General features: G+C 36.5%; 1 protein-coding gene across 15 annotated transcripts in view; it reads right to left on the bottom strand.

Annotated features, from left to right (window-relative positions):
- The window catches only part of RBMS3 (RNA binding motif single stranded interacting protein 3), a 1,471,465-nt gene that overhangs the window by 447,398 nt on the left and 999,698 nt on the right, over positions 1-24,369 (bottom strand). For all 15 annotated transcript variants that reach the window (XM_054681570.2, XM_054681567.2, XM_054681561.2 and 12 more), the window contains one exon: positions 4,683-4,774. In XM_054681570.2, coding sequence (XP_054537545.1) covers positions 4,683-4,774 — 92 coding nt within the window. The remainder of the gene's footprint in view (positions 1-4,682; positions 4,775-24,369) is intronic.

Here is a 24,369-nt window from a genome sequence, read left to right as displayed (position 1 = left end):
ATCCCACTGGAAATGAATCACCTTTGGGAACTGTAATGGCAGTCTGGTAGTACACCTGATGAAGTCTTATCTGAAGGCCCTGAGAGGGAGTGACTTCTTTTCTGCAGACATTTCCTCTAGAATAAGATATACTGTGTTTACTCATATTTGGAATTGACGGAAAGCAAATAAGAAAGATGCCTGTTAAGCCTGAGATTACTCAAGGACTGGCTGGTAATAATTCATGACTGTTTAATATGTAGACCCATTCTAGTGTCTCTAAATATATCCAGGAAAAGCCCCAAAGCTGTGCAGTTCTCCAGCGAGGCCTCAATGAGGCCACAGAGAATAAGGGGCAAGTAAGATCCCTCTGGATGACAGAATCAGGGGTTATGTGATTGGATAACCAAGGAACTTATTGCACTGACAACTCGAGAATTCTATTTCCACCTAGCAGGATTTGATATGTATTTGAGATCAATAATTTAGGCTTGCTTCCCATTTTCTCCTTTCCTAAATAGTCATTTTCCTTTAAGTGCATGTATCCTGTTGTTTCTATGTCATTCTACATTGTGGGAATGCAGACAGATAACTTCTCTTTTAAAGGTATGACTTGCTGAGCTATGAGGAGGAGCCATGGGCCTGTTGGAGATAACCGAGTCACTAGATGCAATCACGGCTTTGAGGTGGGTTCTTTTTGGGAAAGAATTAATGCATGCCACCTAAAATGTACGTATGCATGTCACCTTTATTGAGATCATGGATGCTGGATAGCCAAGGGGATGGACTATTATTAATTTTCTCTGCTGCAGAGGCAAAGAAGTCGAAACACTCATCATTTCATACTCTCTTACAAGAAAGTGGGAAATCATATGACTCAGTTTTGGCTTTTGAGTTGTAAGCACAAATTGCTGATCTGAGATTCTGGAAAAACCTTTAAAAGGACAAAATCAGCCATACTGCTCCTTCATCTATTTGCTTTTTTCTCTTTTTCCTGGATTAACTGTGGATACAAGAGCTGGAACTTTAGAAGCCATCTTATAAATGTGTGACATAAAAGCCAGGGATAAAAGATGGCAGAGCTGCCTTGATCCTTGATGGCACCCCAAAGAATTGGCCTCTGCTGTCTATCTATGGCCTTCTTCCTACTGAGTAAAATAAATATCTGCAAGTTAACTTATTGTTAGCAGGGATTTCTTCACTTTTTTTCATGCTTATAGAGACACATATTCCTTGGCCAATAAGTTTTTTCTCTATATCCTGAAGTTGCCAAGAACAGTAACAGCCAAAATTCATAGTCTGGAGCTGTAGCAATTCAGGAGATAGGATAAATGTTAAACATTCAGAAAAAAAAAGAATTTTTTATTCAATCTTCATTCTCCAATATTCAGTACCCTGCATAGACAGAGTAGGCAATAAAAAATGTTTGCTGACTGATGCTACTTATTATATATTTTAAAGAAAATAATTTGGAATAACACACATTTAAAACATGTATTACGATTTATAGAAGGTTTAGTAGCAAATTTGAATTAAATGTATAACAATATTTACTGATAACTAACATTTACTAAATTCTTACTATGATCTAGGCTCTATGCTAAATACTTAATGTATTTTTTAAAATTCTCACAGCAGTTCTCTAACCTAAGAGTTATTATTAGAGAAGTTCAGAGATATTTAAGTAACTTAGCCAAGGTCACACAGCCAGGTGGTACCAGAGCCAGGATTCAAGGCCAAGTTTACTTCTCTCCAAATCTATGCTCCTAACCACTATGTATTACTAAAATATTCTGAATCTGATTTCCTAAAAGAAATATGACTTTTGATACCAAAAAAAAAAAAAAAACTCCTTTGTGGCAGAACAGTAAGTATACAGAAAAATGTTCATCTCCGTTAATGGTAATTCATTATTAATCAATTACCACTTCCTGGGTAACTTGCTATTGGTTGACAAATCAGTTGGATTTTCCATATGCACACACTGGAATAAGCTAGCTAAATAAGACAATTCACTTGGAGAGTTTTATGTTAGCTGAAGGTTACTATTGGGAAACTAGAGTATTTATAATATTTTTATTTTAAAATGCTGGAGTCATTAAAATGTGACACCACAACCTGCATAGTAGGATATTGATAAGAACAAGGATGCAAGAGGTGATTCAGTAGATACTTAAATGGCCAAAAATATAGTGCAAGTTTCACACACCCTGCAGACTGCAGGTTTATATGATAATAAATAATAGTTATCACCAGGACAAAGGAGGAAAATGCCATGAAATCCAACAGCTCAGTGAGAAATCTGCTAATACAGGTGGTGGTCGAGCTTGTCCTATTTTATTCTCAAAGGGAGCCTATTTATTTTCTTATAGATAGTTAAATTACAGAGTCATTCATTGCTGAAAGTTTTCCAGTAGGCAGATATGAGTCTAAAGCTAAGAGAATAAGAATTAACTTCACAGGCAGCAGAATTAATAAGGCAAAATCTTTGAGCAAACTACAGAAATAAAAGTGACTTTAAACATTCCAACTGGAATCTCATTTTTTGTACAGTGGGCGTGAGCCAATGGCCAAAATGCTGGCTAGGAAAAATAATTGTTTTAGGAGGTCTTTAAAATATTTCCCCAAATCAAACAGCCTTCTGACTAGGTGAGATATCAGTGATTAGAGAGAGAGAATGAAAGAGTCAGAGGGTGCGGGGGGGTGGGTAAGAGAGAGAGAGAAAGAGGGATTCTCAGTGCACCAGAATGCTGGGAAACTGAGGGAAAATATTCATAATGGTTCCCCAGTAGTTATAAAATCAATGTCAACTTTCTTTTCCTGTTACACGAGATGGCAGTGGTTTTTATCTAACAACTAACTATACATATTCTGAGGACATTTGAAATGGTGGAGATTATGCATGCTGTTTTCATTACTTCTAAAGTGCTACAATCTGCTAACTTCCAGATTTGGGAGTTTACCAATGGAATAGCTCAAGAACAACTTTTTCGTTAAGCATTTTTATATTCATTTTCTTGGAAGTAGGTGTTGCTTTCAGCCCAGATTCAAGTTACTTATTTTACATATACCTAACAGCTACATTTCATCATTTGTTTTGTGGGTATAGGAAGTCACTACTTAATGCCATTGACTCTTTGCCAAGTAACCTTTAAACCAAGACATGTATATAATTTCCTTATTAATTAAAAATACTAACTTCATCAATCTTAGTCCATGAAAAAAATCCAAAGCTTCCAGGCATAATCTTGATGAAGAATACATTACACAGCTGAAAGAATTCAAATTTATTCTGCCTTGAACAACTAGTCATGTGTCATAAAGGACAATGAGTTCACCAAAGTAATCTATACGGGAAGTGACTTGCAACAAAAGGTTAACAGATATGGTCTGTATCAGTTCACTAGAAGACAACTGAAGATGAAGAAACCAAATATCTTACCTCTAGTTATTTGAGGTCAAAATTGGAAAATGTTATCAAATAATGTTAGCAATCTCAACAAAATCTAAATAACTGAAAATTTGACTACCTTATCATTCTATCACTCAACTCTTATGGGAATACTTAAATATATACACGAGCAGAGCATGAATACATTAGATCAGGATTTCAAGGTCCGTTGGCCATTCCACCTAAAATTTATAGAATCTAGAGATAAATAAGTTCACTATTGTCAATCAGAAAGAATATTTAAAGACTTAGGATGCAGGTGAATAAATCCTAAATGGCCATCATTTTAAAGCAGACATCTAATAAGCATCCATGTTATAAACAATTGTTTTGACTTTTTAGCTAGAAATATTTATAGATTTACAAGACATTGCAAAGATAGTACAGAGAGAGCCTATGTACCCTTCATGAGGTTTCTACAAATTTTACATTTTATATGATTACATCAAAACCAGGGAACTGACATTGGAGCAATATGTATATATAGTTCTACGTTACTGTATCAGGTATAGATTCTTGTAACCACCACTGCAATCAGGACACAAAAGGATTGTAAATAATTTAACTTATTTGCTTAGATAATAAAATACATTACAGTTTCAGGTAGAAGGTTCTAGAATACATATTCTATTTAATGATACTTAATTATTGAAAATTATTAATATCTAAAAGTATCTTAGAAAACTCTACATATAAAGGCCAAAGTGAAATTCTAGCAATACAGACACAGTACACTTCAGTTAAACTCATTTCCCTGCACAGATCAGACAACCCCATCATTCAACAGTCAGCTCTCCCCAGCTAAGAGAACACACACTTTTTTTAGCACACAGTTTATCAAAGACAAGTTGCTGATAATTCTACTACTCCAAAACTGTTTACCAGTAGAAGTCCAAGACACACACACACAGACACGCCCCATCTTTCTCAAGCAGAACAGAGCACTTCACGAGTGTCCTTAAGTCTCTAATGAGGTTACCATAACAAAAGATACAATAATAAATATAGGCAAAGAAACAATGAAATAAGCCAGACAGATTCTCCTAAGCCAAACCTAATGTGGAGTTTCTTATTTTCCCTAACAAGAAAATATAAACCAAATTGTTGCAAACTCCAAGTTTGAGTGAGCTCAGAGCAAAGGAGAAATATTTAATCTCTCCTTCTTCCTTCCTCCTGATCTCTCTCTCTCTCTTTCACACACACACACACACACACACACACAAACACACACACCCCTAAACATCAATCTTACCTTAGCCATCTGTGCCTGCACGCCATTTGCCTTGAGAGATGCTACCGCTTTCTGTGCGGCTGCAGGACTGTCAAAATCTACAAAACCATAACCTGTGAAAACACAAAATCCCCTTGTTAGTATTCACAAAAAGCTGAATCTCTATCTTAACTGATGAAGTACAAGTTTACAGATAGACTTGCATTCATTTCTTCTGACATATTACCCGGGTTGAACATTAGGCTCTTAGATTAGTGGTCCTTAATGCTTTGGGAGAGATAACATCATAATATCTCTAGACATAAAATAGTAACTCTCATTTTCTAGCCATTGTTTTGGAGATTGGGTGTACAATCAGTAACCCAATTTAACCTAATTTGGTGGGTAAGATAATAGACTGTTTAACCGTGTTCTTTCTTCATGGATTAAGGCAAAAGTGAGGTACACAAAGTGCTGGAAAATATAGAAAATTCTCTCCCTAAAGTTAATTTTCAAAACCTCAAATATTGATGTTAACAAAAACCATGATAAGAACTTGCAAAAGGTTATCAGCAACTGCAGTAGTGCTTGGCACACAGTAGGCATTCAATAAATATATGTTGACTTCATGAATAAGTAAATATTGTGGATGAGAGGGTTTAAAACCTAGTTCCATTTGATTACTAAGCCCATGCTCTTCCATTATCTTGTCTATCTCAATGATAGCATCTTAAATTATTTTGACTCGTACAGATCTGTGAAAAAGAATGATTAAATACATAAATATTCATGTTTCTTTTAAAAATAAGAAATACTGTGTTGCTTATTTCTTTCTAGTGTACAGTCTGAAAAGGGTATATGAGTTTCCTATGCTATTCTGATTGTGTGCTTGTGTGGATGTCTATATATGGTGAAAGCAAAGAAATAGTAAAACGGCATCAATGAAAAGTCCATTTTGTATGTCCTTAAGCTAGCTAATAGTCCAAGGCTTAGCCTAACAGTAATGTTAACTGCCAAGAATATTTTGAAATATAAATGCTCAAGAGTGAGTATAAGGACAGCTTTGTTTGGCATGCTTAACAAGCTCACCATATGTACCCTATACTTCTTCTCATCTGTCAGGCAGGGAATCATCTGTATTCTTATACTTATCTCATTTAGAAGTTTTGAGGTGAGCCACTGAAGCAAACCTACTAACCTACTAAGGAGGTGTACTGTGACACCTCCTCTCACCCCAAAATAACCGAAGAAGAGTGCAAGGGAATCCAATTACGAAGTTGTTTCTTTTAATTAACTTTTTAATTTTTTCCCCTCGAATCTCATCTTCTTTTTCTCCCTCCCAGCATGTTATCCTAAAATGAACTTGTTACACAGCAGTGTACTGTAAAATGCTCTTGAAAAGCTGGGCAGAGAAGCTGTGAAGTTTGTATTTCTAATCCAAAAGGAAGCCTGTTCTGTAAGTACTGCTAATTCTTCTCTCCCTACAAAATCAAACTAAATGGGTGATGTAAGTATTACTATCCGGTAAGATGAGTAAGATAGAAAAAAAAAGTGAAAGTAATAGTCAAGAAATAGGGTCAAGGGGAGAAGAAAGCAAAACTATAATCTGGATGTCATCTCTCACATGTCGGTTGCTGTGCTAGGTAGTTGACACACTGGCACTTGGTGAAGTCATAATAACATCAGGTACTACTGGCTTCGTGCCATTATACACATGAAGAAACTGAGGTTGGGGTAAGGTGATCCAACTTGACAAGAATCACAAGCCACTCATTGAGCAGATCCAGGATTTGAAGTAAAGTCTGCATGTGTCCTTTCAAATACACCATACCATGAATTGTTTTCTATCCCTACATTTTAAACTATGCTAGTAGCCTCTGAAGCCCATCAGAGAAAGGACTCAGTTCTTGAAAATTCCTTAAATGGCATGGAATAAAACAATTCCATATAAGATAATTTAATTGAGCTCATTTAATCAGTACATTTGTCAATGGAGCAGTTGATGAGTTAAGATGAGATTGAGATGGGAACCACCTTGTACCTTACACGTTGGCCAATCTTCCTCATCCGTTCATCGGCTCATTTATTCATTCAATAATAAAGTTCTATTTCAGGCACTGCGCTAAGCAAAGGGTATATAGTGGTGGGAGAAAACCTCGGTTCCCACTCATGCAACTAATAGTTGAGTTGGGAGATGGATAAGAACAAATAACCATACAAATGAATATATAATTACAAAATTGCAGATCTTCCTTGAAAGTAAATGACAGCATATAATATAGATTTTAATTTTTGATTGTTCATTATTGAAAGTTTTAAAGAAGCAGTGGTGTGAAATGATCTGCATTTTTAAATTGAGATTGCAATGTTGTGGGGGAGCTGGGAAGCTAGAATGGAATCAGGAGATGACTTAGGGGCTATTGCAACATTCCAGAGGAAAGGCAGCTGGCAATGAAATAGGGTGAAATGGATGCTTTGAGTTATATTTTGGAGGCAGAATTAACAGGGCTTTGTAAATGGATTGACCGAACTGGAAAGAAGGAAGACATAAAGACATAGACAAGGATTACCACTGGTTTTGTTTGTTTGGTTGGTTTTGTTTTTGCCATAAGCCACTGGGTGAGTGGATATGTAATTTATTGAAATGGGAAGACTCAAGGAAGAACCAGCAGGGGAGAAGGAAAATCTAATTATTGGTCTGAGACATGTTGAGTCAGAAATGCCCGAGACATCTAAATAGAAATGTCAAATCGCAGCTGGATATATTAGGTTGGTGCTCAGAAATGGAGATGAAATTGGAAATATAGGAGGACAACAGCACAAAGATATAGATGTTATTAATAGGAAATAGTCAAAAATGCCCAAAGTATAAAAGAAATAGGTCCAGGATTAGAACTCAAACAACTTCAGCATTTAGGCATTACATAAGAAGAAAAGACTGCAAAGAAAGCTGGAGAGTCAGAGAGGAAGAAGGAAATGAAAAGGGAATCAGATGTCTCAAATCCAAGGTAAGAAAGTATTCTGAGAAGGAGGGAGAGATCAATTATGTGAAATGCTACTGAGAGTTTGAGCAAGAAGACAGCTTCAAGATGCCCAGTGTCTTTAGAAACATGATGTCATTATCATGATTTGCTTTAGGCAAGTGATGGGGATTGAAGTCTGCTGGAGTAGTTGAAGAGTATGAGCAAGATGAGGAGGAGGATTTACAGGCCTCTTTGCAGTTATCTTGGCTGGGAAGAATTAAGAAACAGATTTAGCTAGCAGGGGATCTAAGGTCAACTGAGTTGTTTCTGTTTGTTTGCTTTAAGATAGGAGATGCTATGGTTGTCTGTGTGTGTGTGTGTCTATTTCCCACCTGATTCCAGTGTGAAGCTAGGGTAGGAAACTGCTGAGTATTCATGTAAATTATTCAACAAATCATTACTGACCACTTTCTACAGGACAGATACTGTTCTTGGCATTTTTGAATGTTGAATATTGATAGTAAAGATCAAGCAGAAAATAGATTAAAACTACAGGAGGACAAGTGGATAATTTATAGAATAACATTCCTGAGAGAGTAGAAGGGTGGGCGTATCTAGAAACTTCATGAAAGTGTTGCCCTTCGCCAGATAAGGATCCTCCCCTTCACCCATTGTACCTGGAAGAAAAAAGAGCACTCTCCATTACCAGGTGTTGTTTCTTTGTATTACCCCAGGTACTGGGACTGTACCTAACATCTAGCCTATGCTTAATAAATATTTGTGAAAATAAATGGAAAGCACGTTTAAAAAATGTTAACTTACTTCCTGGAACTATGATGGGGATTAACTGATAAAAGTGTCTGTTAATACTGTTGGGCTATAAAGAACACATAATGCTAAGTGGTCATGGTTCTGTTTCAGCCATGCTGCCACCCGGCAGGCAGCCTCTTATTTTATGGCTCCCACCCTTTAGTCTAGCGTGCCTTCTCTCTGGCTTCTTCTCCTCCTTTCCACCCCCACATGGTACACAGGATATTACAAAATCAAGATGCTGACCTCCAGGACTAAACTTCAATCTGAACAGAGGACATTTCTGTGAGGGTAGAAGACACCCTGAGCATTCTCTGAATCAGGGATGTTCTGGCTAAGCTTTGAAAAAAGTGTACTTATAAAGAGTCATTCTGCCAGCAAGGAGAGAGAGGTTGGCCCTTTTGTACAAAATATCTGTATTGATGGTTCCAAGCCAAGGGGGATAAAGGCTTCATAAATAAAATTAAAAATAGGGGATAAGCTACCAAATCAGAAATATTTCACCAAATTATGTGTTTTTCATATATAAACACTTTCACTAGTTACAATAGAAGTTTATGTAAAAATGTCTCAAGTAACCCTGAAAAATACTCCCATTCTAGAAATAAACATTGCATTACTGAGTTTTACATGACAGCACATACTACATCACAATCAGAAGAAAGGAAAATGAAATAGGAGACTGCCCCTAAAGAATAATAATGGATTTAGCAAGGAATAAAGCCACTTTAATTTGCTTTCAATTTGTTTTCCTTAATGACAAATAATCAAGTCTGGGAACAGCAACCTCTGTACCTACATCTGGTGAGGAGAAGGGTAAGGGAGATTAGTTCAGCTTCAGCTAATAATGCTTTCCGGTAACTGCTAAAATCCTCAACACAACACTGGCAAATGCTAACCATCAGAAACTCTGGCCCAAGTGGCTGTAAGCCCACCCGTCTCACTCTCTCAATTACATAATTAAGCTTGGCAGCAGGTTCAAATGAATTAAAACTGAATGTCACTGTTTTCTCCACACACTCCTGTCCTTGTTTTTCTTCCTTGTCAGGGGGAGAAGGCCAGCAGTTCTGCAATTAGCGGGAAGTAGAGCAATGAGAAAGAACCAACTCTGTGATAATTAGGTCATTTGCCAAATACACTCATTCCATTGGCAGATATAATCAATGCTTTCCTGAAATGTTTTAAACCCTGTGTGTTAATTTAAAGTTTTGCTATTTTTATTGCACTACAAGCCTGGTGACTGTAGAGAAAAAACTGTATGTATGTGTGTGTGTATCTATCTATCTATCTATCTATCTATCTATCTATCTATCTATCTATAATGGAATTCTACAAAGAATAGTAGTGTCCAGATGGTTCTTATTTGTTTCCTTTGGTCATTTGCTGGCAACATCTTCCCTGAGACCTTTGCCATTCAGTTGAACCACTGCATGACAATCCATTTGAAATTTCATTAAACGTTTCTTTACCATCTTCAAAAGCTTATTTTATACTTCTGTGTTGCTGTGGGCTCCTTAAGTTCTCTATTTAAACTGCTTATTTATTTACCAACATTGGGATTGTTCTTTATGTGTGTGTGTTGGGGTGTATTGGGGGAAAGTAATGATAAAACTAGAACTCCTGCTTTAGATTTGCAGTGCCATCAGCAGTGAGCCAAGGAGACTTGCTCTCAGAGTGTAACTGCACACTAAATTTCACATTTGTATTGTTCCACCTCTTCAGAATGACTGTCATAAAATCTCGCTTGAAACACAGATGGCTTGGTGTAGCACCCAAATTCTATCAAAGACAATCCAACCGTGAGTCAAATGTGGTTTCTAAATAGAAAAAGCAAACATTTTGGCTAAGAATTATATATACGTTCAGCTGAAATTCTACTTAAGTTTAACAGTTGAAGATGTTAACAATGAATCACCTTTCCACAAATCCTTCCCCACCTTCCATTTGGGCTTAGCAATACTCTGTGGCTGTTGTCTGGGCTCAGAATAGGATGACTGAGTTGCAGGGAGAGAGGGGTGGTTTGCAGGCTGCCTGGAAGTCTGATGGCACTTAGACTGCCTCCATACCTCTGTATTTCTGCTGGATTTCTACTGTATCCCTAAACTATTCAGTTATTGCTGACTATCTTTCCTTATTGGATTTCCTAGTTCTTTGTATTATGTGATCACAGAAGATAATGAAACAACAGCATTGATATATTTATTGCAACTTTTCTTTTAAAACAACAAGAAAACCTACGCATTTCTTCAGTATCTTCTTTTGTATCCATTTACTGTGAGTGATCATTATAGTAAAGCCGGGATACCACAGGGGAACCAATATGATAGCCATATGGTCTACCTTAGATTTGTGAAAAAATAAAGGCAAAAGATAGTTCCTGCTGAAAAGCAAAAGCCAGAGACAAAAGAGCTTACTGTGAGAAAAATTCTAAGCCATTATAGTCTGAATCACCTATGCTTTCAAATGTCTTAAAAATATAAAATGCAGGGAGTTGATACAGAAAAGAAGCCACATATGGACTGCCTGAACAGGGAGGGTTGCAGCCTCAGACACTTAGCAAACAGAGGAAAATAACATGGGTAACAATATCCACTGTACAGAAAACAGGTTGCTCCACTGGAGTCCCCTCATATTCCAGTGTAATTGCCTAAGCATTCTGAAATTTGTGTGCCAGAAATACTAAAACAAGACATCAGCTTTTGGAACAGGAATTTGCCTATTATTAATGACATTTTTGAACCACAATGAGATCTTCCTTTTATTATTATTATTATATTATTAAATTTACTAAGCATCTACTAAATACAAGGAAGATAGTGCCAGATGCTGTAAGGAAAACAAAAACTCTAACATGGCTTTTCTTGACAAAGAGTTTATTGTCTAGTAGAGTTGATAAATAAATTTAAATGCAGTGGAGTTTATGTTTAAATGGCATATAGACACAGTTATCTTCATATTATTGAACTAATTTTATACCGTATAGTATGTATGGCTTAGGGTGTACAGCTCTGGTCAACAGAGCTGAACAACTGAGCTAGGTTCCATTCAGTAAGTGCCATGATGGTAAAATTATCCGTATTCTAAATTTATGTATATATGTATGAATTAGTCTATCTTTCTGTCTCTCAGTTTGTTTGAAATTAAGTACAAGATATAGAGAGTAATCACTACCATATAAATTGTGGGAAAAAAGTGCTAGTATTTTAAAATGGCAACTGTTTCTTCCAGGTGGGGGAAAACTCAATGTATTTTGCACACAAATGACAAAAATAAGGACTGGGGAAAAGGAATAGGTCCCCAGTGGTATTTCCTAGCAGAATAAAACAATTACAAAGACAGACAAATTTAGAGAGCAAAGTATTTAGTAGTATGGCACTTGAAAATGGAACACTTTCTCATTCCATTTATGTTACACAAAAAATCTTATTAAACTAAACACAAATTCAAATCCCAAAACTCACTTTCCTCTTCATCATGTTCAATTGATTTTTAAATGAGAGAAATTGCTTCTTTATACTGAATAAAGTCAAAATGAGTATCAGAATCATTATTTATGGGCTTAGTGCAGTCACTATGCTTTATCGAGATTAAAGAAACTAACTGATTTGCCAAAGACCAACCATTATTTTATTATAATATTGCACAGATTAAGGAGCAGCGTACTTGGCAGTAAATGGGCAGATTAACCTCTGGGAACCGTCTAGCAAAGCTTTGCTTTGCTAACATGCAGTGTTCAAATATACAAATAAAATATATGTCTTGTTTGAGCTGTTGGTCCTGTGTATCTCTACCATCAAAACAGCAGGAGGTACAAGTGTGTAATGGTGACTGCATGAGCAAGCCCAACATATTAACAAAACAATTCCAACCAGTTTATAATTATGACAAAAGTGGGTTATGACTGAACACTTTAATTATAGCTCTAGAAACCCCAGCCCCAATTTAGGATAGGCAAACCTAACTAAAATTTCATTCCTGGCTGTCCCATTCTTCCCTCCCCCTTGCTCTAGACTTACAGATGGGTAGAACAATAGACTATTCCTCCATACAAGGAATAGAGGTAATGACCTCAGTGTATCAACTGGAGGACAAGCCCCTTACCTCTTCCCAGGTACTTTAATCCATATTCACGCTCAATAGTTTCAGCAAATGGCCTGTGAAGCATGCTTGTACTCATCCCTACTTACTCTTCCCCACAACCGAAGCATCCTTCTTTTTACCACCTATTCATCTTTAGAGGATAGACCATTATAATAAAATTTGGCAACAACCCGGAAAGATACATGAAATAGTTCAGAGCAGAAAGGAAGAAAAGTGAATTCTACATATGAGGTAACCCCTTTAAGAAGCATGTATTACCTGTGATTCTTTGTTTTTGTCATACTGTACATTCTGTATATTCCCTCCACCAACTTGTCACTTGATCTAAATTTCCTTATAGAGCCGTGTGTGCTTTTGCACACCAGCATTTTCCTGGGACAGGGTTCCATCCATGATTTCCTCCTTCAAAACCTTTGATAAAAGGTTCTATTTAACTACAGTTGTGCACTTCCTAATTTATACTCATATTTGATCGAATATGCTCTTCAGTCACATGTTTATAGGCCTTATTTCAAATATTTTAAATAAATATCCTCAAATACTGTCCCTGTCACTATGAGACACGGTGGATTCTACATCTTCTTATACTCCAAATTACTTTTCTCCATCCCACTTGACATATCAAATACAAGTTTAACTAAGTATTAGAGTTTTAAAAATAAAAAAGCACTTATATGTATATATGCACAATGGAGAGTAACAAATGTACACGGTAAAAACAAAAACAAGCCAAAAAAAACAGAATTCAGTAAAATGTAATTTCTCTTACACCTAGACCTTGGTGCTTTAGTCTACCTTCAAAACAAACTGCCCTGTCATTCCTTCTGATGGTCCTACCTGGAAAGACAACTAAAACTAACTCTCGAGCTCTCACTATTCTATGTATTAGGGACATCCAGAGGTTTATGGAGTTATAAAAATATAGTTCCTGTTATCACAAATTATAAAATCAAAAACATTTGTAGTAAAGATTTTGTAAATGGCTCTCCAATTGTACACACATTTCTTTTCCTAAAATAAATAGTTGATAAAGGATGGAACAAAATGGCAGAATAGAAACCTACATAGTTTGTAACCCCAGCAGGAACACCAAATTTTAACAACTATCTGCACACAGAAAAGCATCATCTCAAGGACCAAAACTCAGGTGAGCAATCCCAGTACCTAATTTTAACTTCATATCTTGAAAGAGACATTGAGGAGAACAGGAAAGACAGTCCTGAAGCACCAAAACCACCCCTCCAACACCACAGGTAGTGAGCCATGCAGCAAAGAGTCTGTGCATTTGAGGGAGGGAGAATACAGCAACTGGGGGACTTTACATTAAACTCAGTGCTGCCCTGTCACAGTGGAGAGCAAAGCTATACTGGGCTCAGCCAATGCCCACACACAGAGGGAGCATTTGGACCAGACCTAGCCAGAAAAGAATCATCCATCTCATCAGTGGATACCCAAGTTTCCTGACAAGCCTTGCCATCACAGGCCAAAGTGCTCTGGGGATCTAGGTAAACTCTGAAAGGCAGTCAAGGGCACAAGGACTGCAACTCATATGCAACTCCTAGTGCTGGACTGGGCTCAGAGCCAGAGGACTAGGGTGGCATGGCATGAGACCTAGGGAGACACCAGCCGGGGCAGCTAAAGGAATACTTGTGCCATCCCTCCCCCAGCCATAGGTAAGGCAGCTCACAGCAATGAAAGTGTCTCCTTCCTTCTGCCTAAGGGGTGGACAGCAAAGAGTAAAGAGGAGTCTTGTGTCTTGAATACCAGCTCAGCCGTGGTAGAATAGGGCAATGGGCAGAATACTAAGCCCCCCACTCTGGGCCCTAGCTCTCAGATGACATTTGTAGAAACACCCTGGGCCAAAAGGCAACCTGCTGCATTGAAGGGAAGGACCTAGTCCTGGAAGGATTCATAACCTGCTGACTAAAGAGCCATTGGGCCCTGAATAACCAGCAGCAAAACCCAGGTTGTATGCTATGGGCCTTGGGCTCTGAGATGTAGAGGAAGGAAGAGTAAAGGAGACATTGTCTTGTGTCTTAGGTACCAGTTCAGCCACTGTGGCATAGAGCAAAAAGCAGGCTCTTAGGGTCACTAAGTCTAGGCCTAGGCTAGTAGACAGCATTTCTGGACCTGCCCTGGGCCAGAGGAGATCCAGCTTCTCAGAAGGGTGAGTCTCAGGCTTGGCAGCATTTACCACAAGCTGACTGAAGAGTCACTGGGCTTTAAGGGAACATGGGCAGTGGCCTGGCAGAACCCCTCAATGGGCCAGTGGTGGCAGTGCCCACAGGGAGAGGCTCCTCTGCCTGTGGAAAGGGGAAGAGTGGAAAGAACTTTATATTGTGGACTGAGTGCCAGCTTAGCTGGAGTATAACAGAGCATCAGTCAAATTTTTAAGGTTTTTGACTACAATCCCTGGCTCCCAGTCAGTATCTCTGGACCCACCTGGGGCCTGGGGAAACTTGCCATCCTGAAGGTAGGGACATAAACTTGGCTGGATTTTCCACCTGTAAATTGTAGAGGCCTAGGGTTTTGTGTAAACATAGGTGATAGCCAGGTAGTGGTTACAGTGGGCCTTGGGCAAGACTCAGTGCTATGAAGGTTTCAGGTCTGATCCAGCAGTCACATTGATGGCAGCCACAGGAACCACACTGGGTCAATCCCAGTGCATCACCACACCTCCAGTTTCAGGTGACTCAGCGCAAAGACAGAGATTCCATTTGTTTGGGAGAAAGTAAAGGAAAAGGAGAAGAGTCTCTGCCTGGTAATCCAGAGAATTCTTCCAGATTTTATCCAAGACCACCAAGGTGGTACCTCTATGAGTCTGCAAAAACCACAGAAATATTGGGCTGAGGGCCTAAGTCCTTTCAAATACCTAGAAAGCCTTCTCAAGAAGGATGGGCACAAACAAGCCCAAACCATGAACACAACAATAAATACCTAACTCTTCAATGTCCAGACACCTATGAACACCTACAAGCATCAAAATCATCCAAGAAGACATGACCTGACCAAATGAACTAAATAATGCATGAAGGACTAATCCTGGAGAAACAGAGACATGTGACCTTTCACACAGTATTCAAAATAGCTGTTTGAGGAAATTTTTAAAAATTAAAGATAATACAGACAAAAAAGTTCAGAATTCTATCAGAAAAAATTAACAAAGAAATTGAAATAATTTAAAAGAATCAAGCAGAAATTCTAGAGTTTAAAAATGCAAATGACATACTGAAGAATGCATCAGAGTCACTCAATAGTAAAACTGATCAAGCAGAAGAATTAGTGAGCTTGAAGAAAGCCTATTTGAAAACACACAATCAGAGGGGACAAAAAAGAGTAAAAAGCAATGAAGCATGCTGACAAGATCTAGAAAGTAGTATCAAAAGGGCGAATATAAGAGTTATTTGCCTTAAAAAATGAGGTAGAGAAAGAGTTATGTGTAGAAAGTTTATGCAAAGGGACAATATCAGAGAACTTCCCAAACCTAGAGAAAGGTACCAACATTCAAGCACAAGAAAGTTATAGAACACCAAGCAGGTTTAACCCAAAGAAGACTACCTCAAGGCATCTAATAATCAAACCTCCAAAAGTCAAGGATAAAGAAAGGATCCTAAAAGTAGTAAGAGCAAAAAAAGACAACATACAATGGAGCTGTAATACATCTGGTAACAGACTTTTCAGTAGAAACCTTACAGGCCAGGAGAGAGTGGCATGACATATTTAAAGTACCGAAAGAAAAAAAAACTTTTTCCCTTGAATAGTATCTCCGACAAAGATATCCTTCAAGTGTGAAAAAGAAATAAAGACCTTTCTAGATGAAAAAATAGCTGATGGATTTTATCAACACCAGACCTGCCTTACAAGAAATGCTAAAGGGTGTTCTTCAATCTGAAAGAAAAAGATGTTAATGAGCAAGAAGAAATCATCTGAAGCTACAAAACTCACTGGTAATAGTAAGTATGCAGAAAAACACAGAATTATATAACACTGTAATTGTGGTGTGTAAACTACTCTTAAGTGGAAAGACTAAATGATGAACCAATCAAAAACAATAACTACAATTGCATTTCAAGATACAGACAGTACAATAAGACATAAAGAGAAATAACAAAAAGTTAAAAAGCAGGGGATGAAGTTAAAGTGTAGGGTTTTTATTAATTTTCGTGTGTGTGTGTGTTTTCTTATGCAATCAGTGTTAAGTTGTCATCTGTTTAAAATAACAGGTTATAAGATAGTATTTGGAAGCCTCACTGTAACCTCAAATCAAAAAACACACAATGGATACACAAAAAATAAAAAGCAAGAAATTAAATCATAGCATCAGAGAAAATCACATTCACTAAAAGGAAGACTGAAAGGAAGGTAAGAAGGAAGAGAAGACTACAAAACAACCAGAAAACAAATAGCAAAATGGAAAGAATAAGTCCCTGCCTATCAATAATAACATTGATTGTAAATGGACTCTCTAATCAAAAGCCATAGAATGGCTAAATGGATGAAAAAATAAGATTCCATAATCTGTTGCCTACAAGAAACCCACATCATGTATAAAGACCCACAGACTGAAAATAAAGGGATGGAAAAAAAAAAAAGATATTCCATGACAATGAAAACCAAAAAACAGCAGGTGTATCTACACTTATATAAGAAAAAATGGATTTCAAGACAAAAACTGCAAGGAGAGACAAAGAACGTCCTTACATAATGATAAAGGGGTCAATCCAGCATAAGAACATAACAATTCTAAATATATATGCACCCAACACTGGAGCACCCTGATATATAAAGCAAATATTATTAGAGCTAAAGAGAAAGGTAGACCTCAATACAATAATAGCTAAGACATCAATAATCCACTTTCAGCATTGGACAGATCTCCCAGATAGAAACTCAACAAAGAAACATCAGACTTAATCTGCAGTATAGAAAATATGGACCTAATAGATATTTACAAAACATTTCATCCAGAGACAACAGAATACACAATTTTCTCCTCATCATGTGGATCATTCTCTAGGATGGATTATGTGTTAGGTCACAAAACAAACCTTAAAACATTTAAAAAATGGAAAAAATATCAAGTATCTTCTCTGACCACAGTGAAATAAAACTAGAAATCAACAAGAGGAATTTTGGAAACTATATGAACACATGGAGATTAAACAATATGCTCCTGAATAACCAGTGGTTCAATAAAGATGTTAAGAAGAAAATTTAAACATTTCTTGAAACAAATGATAATGGAAACATAACATATCAAAACCTATGGAATACAGAAAAAGCAGTACTCAGAGGGAAGTTTATAGCTATAAGTGCCTACATCAAAAAATAAGAAAAAATTCAAATAAAGAACCTAAGGATGCATCTTAAAGAACTAAAAATGCAAGCATGATTTAAATGCAAAGTTAGAAGAAAAGAAATCAGGATCAGAGTAGAAATAAATGATTTGAAATGAAGAAAATAATACAAAAGATAGATGAAACATTTGTTTTTTGAAAAGATAAACAAAATTGGCAAACTTTTAGCCAGACTAATGAAGAAAAAAAAGGAAGACAACCTAAATAAAGAAATAAATAAATAAGAGATGAAAAAGGAAGCTGAGCATGGTGGCTCATGCCTGCAATCCCAGAACTTTGGGAGGCCAAGGCAAATCACCAGAGGTTGGGAGATTGAGACCAGCCTGGCCAACATGGTAAAACCCCATCTCTACTAAAAATATAAAAATTTGCCAAACAGGGTGGCAAGCACCTGTAATCCCAGCTAGTCGGGAGGCTGAGGTGGGAGAATCACTTGAACCTGGGAGGCGGAGGTTGCAGTGAGCTGAGGTTGTGCCACTGCACTCCAGCCTGGGTGACAGAACAAGACTCCATCTCAAAAGAAAAAATAAAAAAGAATAAGGAGCTCTTAAAACTTATGTCACAGAAATTTAAAGGATCATTAATGGCTACTGTGAGCAACTATATGCCAATAAACTGGAAAATCAAAGGGAACTGAATAAATTCCTAGATATGCACAAACCACCAAGATCGAATTATGAAGAAATCCAAAGACTAAACAGACCAATAACAAACAATGAGATTGAATCCATAATAAAAAGTCTCCCAATAAGGAAAACCCAGGACCCAACAGATTCACTGCTGAATTCTATCAAACACTTAAGAAGAATTAATACCAATCCTCAAACAATTCTGAAAAATAGGGGAGGAGGAAATAATTTCAAATTCATTCTATGAGACCAGTATTATCCTGATACCAAAACGAGAAAAAAGATACATCAGTAAAAGAAAACTACAGGCCAATATCTCTGATTAATATTGACACAAAAATCCTCAACAAAATACTAGCAAACTGAATTCAACAATACATTAAGATGATCACTCATCATGACCATGTGGGATTTACGTCTTGGAGGCAAGAATGATTCAACATTCACAAATCAATCAATGTGATACAACATATCAACAAAATGAAGGACAACAACCATATGATCATTTTGATTGATGCTGATAAAGCATTTGAAAAAATTGAACATCTCTTCATAATAAAAACCCTCAAAAAACTAGGTATAGACAGAGCATACCTCAACATAATAAAAGCCATATGTGACAGACCCACGACTAGTATTATACTGAATGAGGAAAAACTGAAACCCTTTCCTATAAGAACATGACAAGGATATTCACTTTCACCACTGTTATTTAACATAGTACTGGAAATTCTAGCTAGAGCAGTCAGAAAAGGAAGAAATAAAGGGCATCCAAATGAGAAAGAAAGAAGTCAAATTATCCTCGTTTGCAGATGATACGATCTTATATTTGAAAAAACTTAAAAGACTCTACCAAAAATACTATTAGAATTGATAAACATTCAGTAAAGTTGAAGGATACAAGATCAACATACGAAAATTAGTAGCATTTCTATATGCCAACAGGGAACAATCTGAAAAAGAAATTTAAAAAGTAATTCCACCTACTATAGTCAAAAATAAAATCAAATACCTAGGAATTAATCAAAGAAGAAAAATATCTCTATAATTAAAACTGTAAAACACTGATAAAAGAAATTGAAGAGGACACAAAAAAAATTAAAAATATTCCATGTTCATGGATTGGATATTGGATAGCAATATTGTTTAAAATGTCTATACTACCCAAAACAATCTACTGATTCAATGCAGTCCCTATCAATATACCAATGACATTCTTCTCAGAAATAGCAAAAATAATTCTAAAGTTTCTACAGAATCACAAAGACCCCGAATAGCCAAAGCTATTCTGAGCAAAAAGAACTAAACTGAAGAAATCACATTACCTGACTTCAAATTATACTACAGAGCTATAGTAACCAAAACAGCATGGTACTGGCATAAAAACAGACGCATAGACCAATGGAACATAACAGAAAATCTACAAGCAAATCTACGTACCTACAGTGAACTCATTTTTCACAAAGGTGCCAAAGCCACACATTGAAGAATGGACAATCTCTTCAATAAATGGTACTGGGAAAACTGGATATCCATATACAGAAGAATGAGACTTGACCCCTGTCTCTCACCATATACAAAAAACATATCAAAATGGATTAAAGACTTAAATCTAAGACCTCAAACTATGAAACTACTAAAAGAAAACATTGGAGAAACACAGGCAACCAAAGCAAAAACGGACAGATGGGATCTCATCAAGTTAAAAAGCTTCTGCACAGTGAGGGAAAACAATGAACAAAGTGAAGAATCAACCCACAGAATGAGAGAAAATATTTGCAAACTACCCATCTGACAGATTGACAATCAGTAAATACAAAGAGCTCAAACAACTGTATAGGAAAAAATATAATAATCCAACTAAAAATGGGCAAAATATTTTAATAGAAATTTTTCAAAGGGTGACATACAAATGGCAAACAGGCATATGGAAAGGTGCTCAATATCACTGATCATCAGAGAAATGCAAATCAAAACTATGATGAGATATCATCTCAGCCCAGTTAAAATGGTTTTATCCAAAAGACAGGCAATAACAAATGTTGGAGATGTTGTAGAGAAAAGGGAACCCTTGTATACTGTTGGAGGGAATATAAATTAGTACAACCACTATGGAGAAGAGTTTGGATTTCTCAAAAAACTAAAAATAGAGCTACCATATGATACAGAAATACCATTGCTGAGTATATGCCCAAAAGAAGGAAAATCAATATATTGAAGAGATATCTGCATTTCCATGTTTGTTACAGCACTGTTTGCAACAGCCAAGATTTGGAAGCAACCTCAGTGTCCATCAACAGATGAATGGATAAAGAAAATGTGGTACTTATACACAATGGAGTACTATTCAGCCATAAAAGAGAATGAGATCCTGTCATTTGCAACAACATGGATGAAACTGGAGGTCATTACATTAAGTGAAATAAGCCAGTAACAGAAAAACAGTCATTGCAGGTTCTCACTTATTTGTTGGATATAAAAATCAAAACAATTGAACACATGGAGATAGACAGTAGAAGGATGGTTACCAGAGGCTGGGAACTGTAGCAGGGGATGAGGGGGAGGTGAGGATGGTTGAAGGGTACAAAAAATAGTTTGAAAGAATAAATAATATCTAGTATTTGATAGCACAACAGGGTGACTACAGTCAAAATAATTTAATTGTACATTTTTAAATAACTAAAAGAATTGGATGTCTTATAAAACAAAGGATAAATGCTTGAAGGCATGGATATGTCATTTTCCATAAAGTGATTATTATGCATTACATGCCTGTAACAAAATATCTCCTGTACCTCATAAATATATATACATACTATGTACTCACAAAAATTAAAATTTCAAAAATAAGAAAATGGCTATTGATTTTTTCTAATTTTATAAGTTACGTAATTTTATTATAGTAATTCAGCCAATACAAAGAGAAATTAGCTATGATGCCACCATCCAAGATAATAAATTTTTAATAAAATTGTTTTCCTTATTTTAGCCAAAATGATATCAGATTATACATACAATTTTAACATCTGATTTTTCCCTAAGCAACACATGCAACTGCTTTTCTTGGTCGATAAATATGGATCTCTATAATCCCATCAATCTAATATTTTCAGCATTCCAATTGCCTAACCCTTTCTGAAAGATTTCTGAGCTATACAGTTTGCCTTAGCTAAATGTTTCTTAACTTGCAAAACTGATTTTATTCCAAGATTTGGAAAGATTTTTAAAATTAATGAAATGGAAATAGGCAATGCTTTCAAAGCCTCCTAGACTTTAGAGAATGATTTTTCCTAAGTTTTTTGTTTCATTCAAAGATCTTTTTTTAAAAAAAGACTTTCATGCATTGCAAGCCAAAGATATCAGAAGCCAGTTAGATCAAATTCAAACACCCATCTCTTGAAATACAAGGGATTGGAAGCCCATTTTTCTTTTCATTGTAATTAAGTTGGATCCATCTCAAAGGATTTTTGGAAATATATCAGAACCTTATGAGACAAAATTTGAGATCTGTGATTCAAAAAGGATATCAAAAGTTTGAATAGTCATGTAATTGTACCATGATTACATATTTATTTATAAGTTGAAAGTGGAATTTTTTTTTCCAACAAAGACATGTTGTCCCCAAGAACATTTTGATGTAATTTGTAAATTAGTATGCTTGCTGATGGTATCAGCTCTTTCGTGTCCCTTTAAATTGCTGGAGGTTCATGACTTACAGAGGAAATCTCTCCTCTAGGCAGTATCCTAATTGTATAAGGAAAATAGCATTTCAGGATCCTAGGACATGCTGGTTCAGATACAGTTTAGAGAACTGTTTAGTTTAGGATGTTTTTATATAATTGTCCCAACTACGGTCAAGACCTGAATCACTAGGAAAATGGCTCTGCAAGCAGAAATCAAAAGCACCTCGCCTGAGAGGTTTTCTACTTTGCTGCTCAGATGTGAGCTGTGGAAAAGCAATGTTGGCATCACTTGGGAGCTTGTTAGAAGTGCACAATTTCAGGCCTACCCTAGGTCTACTGAATCAGGCTGTACATTTTGACAAGATCCCCAAGAAAGCCATATGCACATTAAAGACTGAGACTCCCTGGACTGCAACAAGCCACTCATCAAGTCAGGATTGCACCTGCTACTCTCATAAAACTATAGGGAGAATGGGAATCTTAAAAGTCATCTTCTTGAACCTCTATTGGATCTTCCAATCTTCCTACAATCTCTTTGCCAAACACTCCTCCAAACTCCACCTGGACAATTCTAATGTAGGGATTACACAGTCTTCCAAGGCAGTCCATGAGAGATAAGTGTATTTCATAGAAAACTGTTGTAGTTGAAAGGCACAGATGTTGCCATCATGCAGTCTAGATTCAAATACTAGCTCCACTATTTGATAGCAGTGAGTCCTCAGGCACAGAACACTCAACCAAAAATAAGGATACTAATAACACTACCTAAATTCTATGTTGGTTCTGGGCATTGAATAAATTTAAGTGTATTTAAAGCACCTGGCCTAATGCCAAAGGCATTTTCTCTCTCCAACTCCCTCATCTTTTTAGACTGTGCTGAAATTTAGCACCTTAATTTAATTCATTTGTTTTAAATACATTCTAAGAGAAACCAGACAAATGTATTCCTTTCTTCACATAACAAATCTTTATATTTTTAAAGACAGCAATTCTTCTCCTGCTTATATGTACAAAATGAATATTTAAAAATACAGGACTGGGGCTATTTTCTCATAATAGCCTATTTCAGAACAAGTATCTGCTCTCCTTCCCTGTCTCTTTTATGTTTGTTCATCAGAGATATACTTAATTCTGTTTAGTTACTAAGTTCAAATTGGCCCTACATTAATTCATCTCTTTAAAAAAGTAATGTTCATTTGAGGAAGCAGGTAACCAATGTGAAGAATGATTATACAATAAATGTATTATGCAAATTCCAGTGAACATTTTATGCACACTGGATAAAGAATCAAATTAAAGTCTCATGACCCTTGGAAAATTAAAGTTAGCAAGCACAGAGGTTGATTTGCCCTTGAACACAAAAACTGCTAAGGGCAGACATTCCCCCATCATTTTCACAAAACTGAACCATTTCTGAAGGTTTCAGATTAAAATAAGAAATCCCCTAGGAGTCATAAAGATCAGCTATTTTTACAGGAATAATTTGGAATTGCAATTTTAAAGTGTTATGAGTTGGAAGGAATTGGTGAACTTCTGTGTCATATTTTGAAAAGCTAATATTCTAGGTAATCGGCCAGTCGAGAACACCAAAAATTGCATAGAGAGAGGCTATGAGGAAAGGGGAAAAAGAATTTCTCAAGGATAAGCACATGAGGGCTGATTTACACAGTTCTCCTCATAACAACCCAACAGGGGCAGTTATGCAATAGACCACTATTGCTCCTTCGATTTTCCTTCACTCGTAATGGGGCATAAATGTCGCCTTCCTGTAACACTTTTGTGTCCCCTCCTTGCAGCTTGACAACGCTGATTCTACCACTGGACTCTCTACAGAGGAATAATGGACTATTAAGAAGGATAATGCGGAGGGTCTGTATAGCGTTTACCTACTGGAGAACAGAGAAACCATCACAAGCATTTCATTAAATCAGTAAGTAAGCATGAGTGTGAAGAAGGTAGGTTGAAAACCCTTTTCTACCACCAATTTTTACACATGGAGACAGGATGTGGGCTCCAGTGCCAAGAACAGTCTATTCATTCATCAACTCCTGGAAATCAATTTCTTTTCCTGCTCATCCTTTTTGGGAACCAGTCAGGATGTAAATATAAAAATATTGCTATTGATTTACCAAATGCTCAGTGAGGTTCTTTTATGTATTCTAAGCTAGGTGCTGTGGGGGGAGAAA

This window comes from Pan troglodytes, chromosome 2 (assembly GCF_028858775.2).
Source record: "Pan troglodytes isolate AG18354 chromosome 2, NHGRI_mPanTro3-v2.0_pri, whole genome shotgun sequence".
Taxonomy (NCBI): Eukaryota; Metazoa; Chordata; class Mammalia; order Primates; family Hominidae; genus Pan; species Pan troglodytes.
The sequence above is the reverse complement of the archived record's forward strand: the minus strand, read 5'-3'. Positions and strand labels throughout refer to the sequence as shown.